We start from the raw sequence: 7850 nt of genomic DNA, 5'->3' as shown, positions 1-7850 counted from the left end.
ATGTGCGTCACCCCGTTCCCCAACAGGTTTTCCCGATCCTCAGAGTCTGGAAGCAGGAGCGATACGTGAGTCGCCTGCCCTCCTGGGAGATGTGCTGGATCAAGCACCCACCAGCAACGCTTATCCATCACTCCTGTCCTCTCGACCCCCGTGCCAGCCCCTTCCCGCTGCCTCTCACCCCGCACGATGCGGGAAAGGAGACCAGGCATCGCGATGCACCTCCTTCAAAGCAAAATCCCCCTCGGATGCACAGCAGGCTCCTAAAACCACCCCCAGAATCAGAAATCATACTGCTAATTTGGAAAAGGCTGTTGTGTCTTCGCTGTTGGGTGAAACCCAAGCTTCTCCCTGCTCCTCACGGGGCCAGAGGAGCGAGAAAGCCAGGCGTTGGCCCACTGTAAATATTGTCTCAGCAAACACGGGGAGGTTTCCAGCCATGCCAAGGGTTCCCCGGTACTCTGGCATGGCTGGTGACCGCAGCTCCCCATGGATGTCCCTTTCCTGGGTTAGAGCTGCACGGGGCCACTTGCAATTGGGATAGGACTTTTTTGGGGCTTTGGATCTCTGGAGGATGCTGGGGTGCCCAGCCGGGAGCAGGCACAGGGAGCCCCCGAGGAGAGGGGCTCCTCCAGCCCCGCCAGCTGCCCAGGGACCCCACAGCAAGGCAGAGGTGGAGCAGGGAAAGACACTCACCGCGGATGTTCCCGAGGTAGAGGCCTTTGACAACCTAGGAGGTGACAAAAAGGAGAGATTTCAGATGGCACCAGGCACAACGTGTGTCCGACATGGTGGGAGCAGCAAGCTGCATGTGTGGTACCAGCAGGACCAGGGCATCCAGCAGCACACTCCCCAGGCAATGATAAACCAAGCATCTAATCAGTGAACCGTCTTCATTAACGAACATCAAAGGCTGAGCCCACTCAAACCAGCAGCCCAAACCCCTCCAGGAGAGCAGAGCTCAGGAAAACTCAGCACATAAATGGAGGGGGCTTGCGGTTTAGTCCTATTGCTATCGGAAAGGCAGTGGCTGGGGGCTGGATTCCCCAAACAGCTCAGCCCACCCCAGCCTCCTCCTTCAAGGTTGGGCTCCAGCGGGGACCCCCCATCGCTCCTGGAGGCAGGCCAGCCCGCTGCAGCTCGGTTTTGTTTTGCTATTCTATAGCAACCACCTCTTACAAATATTTTCAAAGGTTGCCTCCACCAGCTAGGGATAGACGGGCAAAGGCACAGGCTATTTATACTACTTTTCTGGCCAGGATGTTGCAGTAAGTGCCGTCAAGTATGCAAATTTGGTCTCCAACTGGCTGCTGCAGGTTATGAAGGAGAAAAAGGGGCAGCTCAGAGTATTTACAGGGTGTAAGAGCCCGCCAGAGCCGTTTCCAGGGGCACAGAAAGGAAGAGCTGATCACCAGTTGGACTCATTTGCACCCATCTGGCAGAAAACACCTGGTTTGAAAGGCTGTAGGAAGGGTTTTCAATAGCTCTGGGTCACATCCAGCCCACCAGCAGAACCCCAGCCTGCTCCTGGGGTGCAAACACCTGGATTCAGCAAACGTCTGTGCCCAGCAGAGCAGAAGCTGTTACCACTAAAAGGGGGACGCCGAGCCCTGCGTCTCATCAAGTCAAAGCTGGATCCTACAACACAAATGTGTCTGCACCAAGCCAGCCCCTGGCAAAGGCAGCCCAGGCTCCCCAAGAAGGTTTGGTGGCACCGGAGGGGCTGTAAAAGCCACTTTGCAGGTCGGGCTGTGTCTGCAGGGGGTGAAAACCCAGTGTTAAATCGCATGCAGAGAGAGTTTGCCCTGATCTGGTCTCTCCGTTGTTGTCCCAGGGTCTAATTTTAAACTGAGTAACGCACATACCAAGCGGTTATTTAAGGATACAAACAGAAATCAATCCCCTCCGCCAGCCCTGGAGTTCAGCTGAGCAAAAAGCAGCAGTAAAACCCCACTTCCCCCTTTGCAGCGCGTGGCTGCCAGGCACAGATACGTCCCGGGGGTGACAAGGGGAGGAAATTTCCCTGCAGGGACCCCCGTCAGCCCTGAGGATTTTAATGCCGTGGCCTTACCGCCCAAGGGACGAGGATCTAGAGCCAGCTGTCACTTTTCTAACACCCGCAGACACTTAGCTCATCACCTCGGATATAAACCCAGGGTTCACTGTCTGCTTTCTTAATTCCCCTTCTTAAGCGCTTGAAGTTTCGAAGGGGAATGAGAAAGGGAAGATGCAAATGGTTGTATTTAGGGCATCATGGCGGTCTGGGAACAAGCATCCCCCGGGGCTGCAGGAGAAAGGTCCTGCCCAAGGAGGACATGCTGGCCACCATCCCACTGGCCCCCCAGTACCTTGCTCATTCCGCTCCCCATGGTTTTTTCTCTCCCCAGGGTCAGGATTCAGATGGCTTCTCGTTCTCCAAGGCTATCTGCAAATAAGCACCCGAAAATCCCAGATGGAGAGATTTGCCCCCCTCCAACAGCGCATCCCACTGCTGCGAGCAGGAGGAAGGGTCAGGCGGGGAGCGTGCAGAGCCCCAGCAAATTCAGCTCACTTACCGGCAGCAGGCTGCTCCGGCAGGCGAAGGGGACCGAGGAGAGTGGCTGGTGCTGCGCAGGGGAGGGTGAAATAAGGATCCGGGGCTGTGGCGAGGCTCAGGTTTCTCTCCTGGGCTCCCTGGGACTTTCACAGCCTTTTGAGGAGGATGAAGAGGAGGACGCCTGGGAGGAACGACTCCCTCGTCCCAGCGATGCTCACCGGGCTTCATTCTGGGATGCTGCCAGCTGGTACAAGCGCTTCACTCAGCAGGATTTCTCTCCCAGTCATGTTAATTCCTCCCAGTCACAGGAACGAGAACAGAATTCAGAATAAAGCAGTTACCTCGAAAACCAGAGCGTGGCACGAATGATGGAGCACTGAGGATAAGCCCATCTCCCCCTCCCTCCAGAAGGGAGACAAGAGGAGCTGTAAAGCAGCGCTGCAATTCCAGCACATGTTTCAAAACATCAATTTTCAAAGCAGATACACCTAGCAGCTCATCAGCCCCCTCCCAGATCAGTGCAATCAGCCTGCCGGAGGCACGAGCTATATGAAGAGCAGAGAAAAGCAAACCACGAGCATGGCGAATACCCCGCAGCCATCGCCAGTCTGTGACTCTGTCATCCTCGTAACATCCTTCTCAGCACCCCGAAGACAACCGTTTCACCTAAGGGATCTTCCAGATGCAGGAAGGGGAGCTCATCGCTTAACTCCCACCAAATCATAGAATCATTAAGGTTGGAAAAGACCTCTAAGATCATCGAGTCCAACCGTCAAATCATCTCACCTTAAAAGCCTTCCCCAAGTTTCTCTGACTGGAAGGGAAAGGCTGGCCAGCCCCAGCACACCGCGCCGTCACAAGTGGCCAAGACTCCCCAGGCTTTCCACCACGGCTGTTAAATACAGGCATGGATTTAAAACCGTGACAGTCCTGTAATCAGTTTTTGGAAAGAGCAAACTAAAGTTGAAACTTGTTTTAGTAGTTTTGGTCTTCGGAGGGGTGTTTTTAAACCGAAGGCAAGAAGTTTGCCTGCAGAAAGCCCAGGGGACACACCAGGAGAGAGCTGAAGGGAGCAGCTACAGGCAGAGCACAGCAAAGGCACCAGCTTTCTTAGCTCAGGCCCTGAAAACGTTAAGCCACCAACCAGAATTTGTTCAGACCGCTGCATTTCATAAAAGCCCCGAGACGCTCCCACTAAACACAGCATTTCTTTCCCTCCTCCAGCTCCAGCGATCCCCTCTGAACAGTCACCTCACGCAAGAGGCAAGGCATGAAACTTGCTTCGGGGTTTCATCTAAACCTATTCTCGGCTGAACTAGATCTACTAATTCTCTCTCTTCCTCGCTCGAGTCTGCACAGGACACTGGAGCGAGGTCTGCAGCCTGCCCACGCTGCTGAGAACACGTTCCCTTCACAAGGGGGACAGACAGATGGAGCAGCCTCGATCCCTGCCACACAACCTGCGCAGTTTGCCTCGCGCCGCTGCCTTCTGGAGGGCTGACATGCTATTTTTGGAGCGGTTACGGGACGCTGACCTTCCGCAGGAGCTGGGATCCGCTTACCTTACATGTAGCTCAGACCTCCGCACAGCGGGGCTGCTGGCTGTGCCCCAGAAACGTTCCCTTTAACTGATTAACACTGCCGATACCCCATCCACGACAAGACTCTGGGAAAGCTTTGCCCCTCAACCTGCACTACAGATTACCATCACAACAAACGCATTTGAAGACCAATAAAAGGAAACTTTCAAGTTAACCAGACATTTATTAGCATCTATGTAGGTGGAGAGGTTGTTCCAGTACATAAGCAACGAGGTCACACACAGGTGATGGAATCATTTCATATTCAAGCAGAGCAGGTTCCACTGAGTTGCTTCACTTCTTCCATTCGTTCTTCTCGAAATCCCACTGGGAAGAGATGCCCTCCACGGGATTAATCCGCATGTCCAACATTCTCTTCGTCTGCATCGACAGCCACTCGTCAGAGAAGGTGTGCGGAATGGGACCGTACACTGCAATTCAACAGCAGGTGGAATTACACCGTGATACAAAATGAGCAAGTTGGGAACCGAGGTGCAAGTTTCACTAACAAAAAGCTTCTTCCCCCCGAAGCCATCAGCGCTGATCACGCCATCATCTATTCAAACCTACGTTCCCTACATCCAATTTCTGAAGCATCCAGCTCAGAGCAGATTCCCGCATTGGTTCTCTAGCCGTTTCGTTCATCAGTAAAGGCTCATACCAAGACAACAGCCTTTTCCTACTTTCACCACAAGTAGATGAAGCCTCAAGATGGAGAGCAGCTCATTTAGCTGCGTGCTCTGCCTCGCGGCAGCTGGAGGGCTCCCTCGGGGTAGGATCGTTAGCTGGGAAGGAAGCCAAACATGGCAGAAACCCAAATGTTTACTATCAAGGCGGCAATAAGCTTTTGCGACAGCAGGTTTCGCAGAGAGGGGAAGCTCTGGGATCATTAGTGTATCACCACTCTCTCCCCTCCCTTTCCTCTCCTCCCACCAAAGCTCTCTCCACCACCTTCACCTTTCTACAAGTCAGCTTCCCGAATATTTACGCTACGCTTATCTCCAGGAAGTTACAACTCCAGAATTGAGTTTTCAGAGACTAACAAATGCAACTGCCAGGAGGTCACCGGAACAGCACCGTTCTGACCCCCCGGAGCAGTTTATGGAGAATTCTCTGATTTCCCATCAGGTATCAATTGATCTTGCTCTTCATTTAAGAGTTAACACTGTATGGCATTTACTTACTATAAAGTTTCTGCCAAATGAGGATGATACCAGTTACACCAAGAAAGAACAGTACTCCACCGAGGACGGTCTTCCACTCATTTGATCCTCTGTTCATTTCCGCGTAGCTCTCGTTAAATTTGATACGATACACTGCAAAAAAGTTAAAAGCATCAAATCATTTCTTTTACTTTTCCCGCGACTCACAGGCAACATGCCGCTCTCCAGAGGGAGGTGACCAAAGCCTAAAGCTGACCGAAAGGGAAAGGACGTTAAAAGAGCTTCTGAATTAGCTGGCCTCTCCCATGCCAAAACCAAGGCACTCCTGCCAAAATAAATGAGTTGTGTTTCACCGCCCCCGCGTCTTTCGCCCACCGCCAGGTCCGTGTTAGTCTCCATTTTATAGATTATTGTGAACTTGTGCAGAAGTTGCATTATAAGCCTGACAGAGGGAGAAATGGAGCTCTCCTTCCCTCCCTCCAATTCCCAGTATGGTTCCGGACTATAAAGCTTCCTAGCACAAATAATTTCAACGGGAACACCTGTATCTCAAAAGGCTTCTCCCAGCTTTGCCACTAAGGCCCACAAGATTTCGAAGTTCAAAACAGCATTAGATTTGGAGAGTGCTTATGAATATTTGAGCAGTTCCCAAAAGAGTTTTAAACTTTCTCACTGTGACACAGGTGGACACAGCGCTGTTCACAGATCAGGTTCCCACTTGCATACCATGATGGCAGTTAGAAAAGATGATGCAGTTTTATTCGCAAGTCAAAATACCTGCTCAGCACTTTAATTAGCTGAAATTTGGTAATGCTGAGGTCAGTGGTCATTAACACTCAGATACAGAGAGTTCATTTTACTCAGCTGGACTAACAATTGTATATTGTTGCAATGAAGAGATTTTTTTTCTGGCTTGTTGATAGCAGATGGGAATCAAGAAACAAATAAAATTACTATTTGTTTTCTAGAAGAGGAAGAAATTGCTGAACTTGACCTCAGGTACATAACAGACACCACAGCAGGCGCTTTTAACTTTTGAAAACAGCACCAAGGATCCCTGGAACACAAACCACTGATCTCCACTTGCGTACACACAAGGAGCTCCATCGCAATTAAAAAAGCTCCTTCATGGCTCACGGCTCTGCTCCCAGAGCCCTTGGAAAGAGCACGGTTGAAGAGCTGCCCCAACAGGCACTGTCTGTGGCGGTCTTTCTAGTAAAAGTTGTCAATAATGAATGTGAGACAGATCAGATCGCATCGTATCTACTTGTTAGGTTACTTAAAGCCACCGCTACCTACATTCCACTTTCTCATCAACGGACAGAGCAGTCCAAGACGCCTTTTCCTTCTCTTTCAGCGCCTTCTGCTGAGCAGAGAGATCCCTTACAAAGGCTGCTTCAGGCAGAGGAACGTCGCGACGGTCGACATAGGCTGGGAGGCTGAAATCCTCTGCTTTGACAACACCAGCTGCACGTGGGAACAGAAGAGACACCCACTCAAGCTTCTGACTCCTGCGCAAACATCTCTTACGAGTTACAATACAAAAAAACAACAGCTCAGTCAAAAAGGTAATGACAGGAATCCAGGAAGGAAAAGACTTCCAGATGAAGAATTCATCAGGGAGGAAAAGGGAAAAGAGCGAGTACTTAAAGTGGGTGGTATTTTAAGAGCACAAGAACAAAGCAGAAAGGGCATCTACACAAAAGGTAATATCCAAACCTACTTTTTCATGTCTCAGCCATCTGTTTCCAGCTGTCACACCGATCGCCTCCCCTACCCAACACCCAGAAGCCCTTTACACTTTTTCCATCCTAGTTTCTGCCTGGCCCTCGGCTCCTGCCGCCTCCCCAGCCCTGCCTGCACCTCCGCAACGCCGGCACAGGATGCTCAGACTGCTCTCCTGCCACCAGGCAAGGCACCAGCCTAGCCAACCCCCCTCAAGCCCAATTCTTTCCTTACCCAAACCCCAGCAGCAGCTTTTTGTGTTCTTCCTCTAAAGCGCTTGTTTTATCGTCCTTACTAAAAAACCAAAGCAGTTGCCACCTACCATGTCCGTGCGCTCTCACGCAGATGGAGGTGGAAATGGCTCTCTTCCCGATGAGGCTGAACGCCCTTGAAGCCAACATCCTGTCAGGACAAAACTACAACAGGTAAGTCAGCATCAGGTGAAGACATCGCATGTACAAAGGTGAAATAACACCATTTTCTATTTGTCTATACAAAAGAAAATCCAGCCTAGAGGTTGCCTGCCCCTTGAACGAAGAGCAGCACGTCAAACCAAACCGCTCTGGCGTTTTCAGGGACATTCCCCCATGAGAGGTAGCTGGATGAGGCTTCTTCTCCCTGCTTTTTTCCCCCATAGCCTCCTGTATTTGAACTCAAAAGCATTCCCTCGTTCAAGTCAGCTTTCCAGAATCCTTTCGCTGGGTAACAAATCGTTACTGGGCGCAAGCCAGCAGCCAAAGCCAGCCAAGTTTAAACACATCTCATATCCACTGAAGAAACGCTCCAGCAGTGAACACCACCGACACCTCCGAGGGAAGGGCAGACACCCACCTAACGGTCTCTCCCACA

General features: G+C 51.3%; 1 protein-coding gene across 1 annotated transcript; it reads right to left on the bottom strand.

The window, feature by feature from the left end:
• Nucleotides 1-4277: 4277 nt before the first annotated feature.
• Nucleotides 4278-7406, bottom strand: LOC104070942. Its single transcript, XM_009579109.1, has 4 exons — nucleotides 7324-7406; nucleotides 6576-6743; nucleotides 5298-5429; nucleotides 4278-4544 (listed from the first exon to the last, which is right to left on the bottom strand). Exons 1-4 carry the CDS (start codon nucleotides 7400-7402, stop codon nucleotides 4408-4410), a joined length of 516 nt encoding a protein of 171 aa, XP_009577404.1. The 5' UTR covers nucleotides 7403-7406; the 3' UTR covers nucleotides 4278-4407.
• Nucleotides 7407-7850: the final 444 nt, after the last annotated feature.

Source organism: Fulmarus glacialis, unplaced genomic scaffold (genome assembly GCF_000690835.1).
Source record: "Fulmarus glacialis isolate BGI_N327 unplaced genomic scaffold, ASM69083v1 scaffold19010, whole genome shotgun sequence".
NCBI classification, from domain to species: Eukaryota; Metazoa; Chordata; class Aves; order Procellariiformes; family Procellariidae; genus Fulmarus; species Fulmarus glacialis.
Note: the sequence above shows the minus strand (reverse complement) of the source record. Positions and strands in the feature narration are given on the sequence as shown.

What these genes read in the sequence shown, in the direction of transcription:
- LOC104070942 (XM_009579109.1), bottom strand. Translation starts at nt 7,402, where the DNA reads ATGTTGGCTTCAAGGGCGTTCAGCCTCATCGGGAAGAGAGCCATTTCC. An exon ending in CGTGAGAGCGCACGGACATG is followed by an intron (nt 6,744 to 7,323) that starts GTAGGTGGCAAC and finishes TCCCACGTGCAG; the next exon opens with CTGGTGTTGTCAAAGCAGAG. An exon ending in CATTTGGCAGAAACTTTATA is followed by an intron (nt 4,545 to 5,297) that starts GTAAGTAAATGC and finishes GTTGAATTGCAG; the next exon opens with TGTACGGTCCCATTCCGCAC.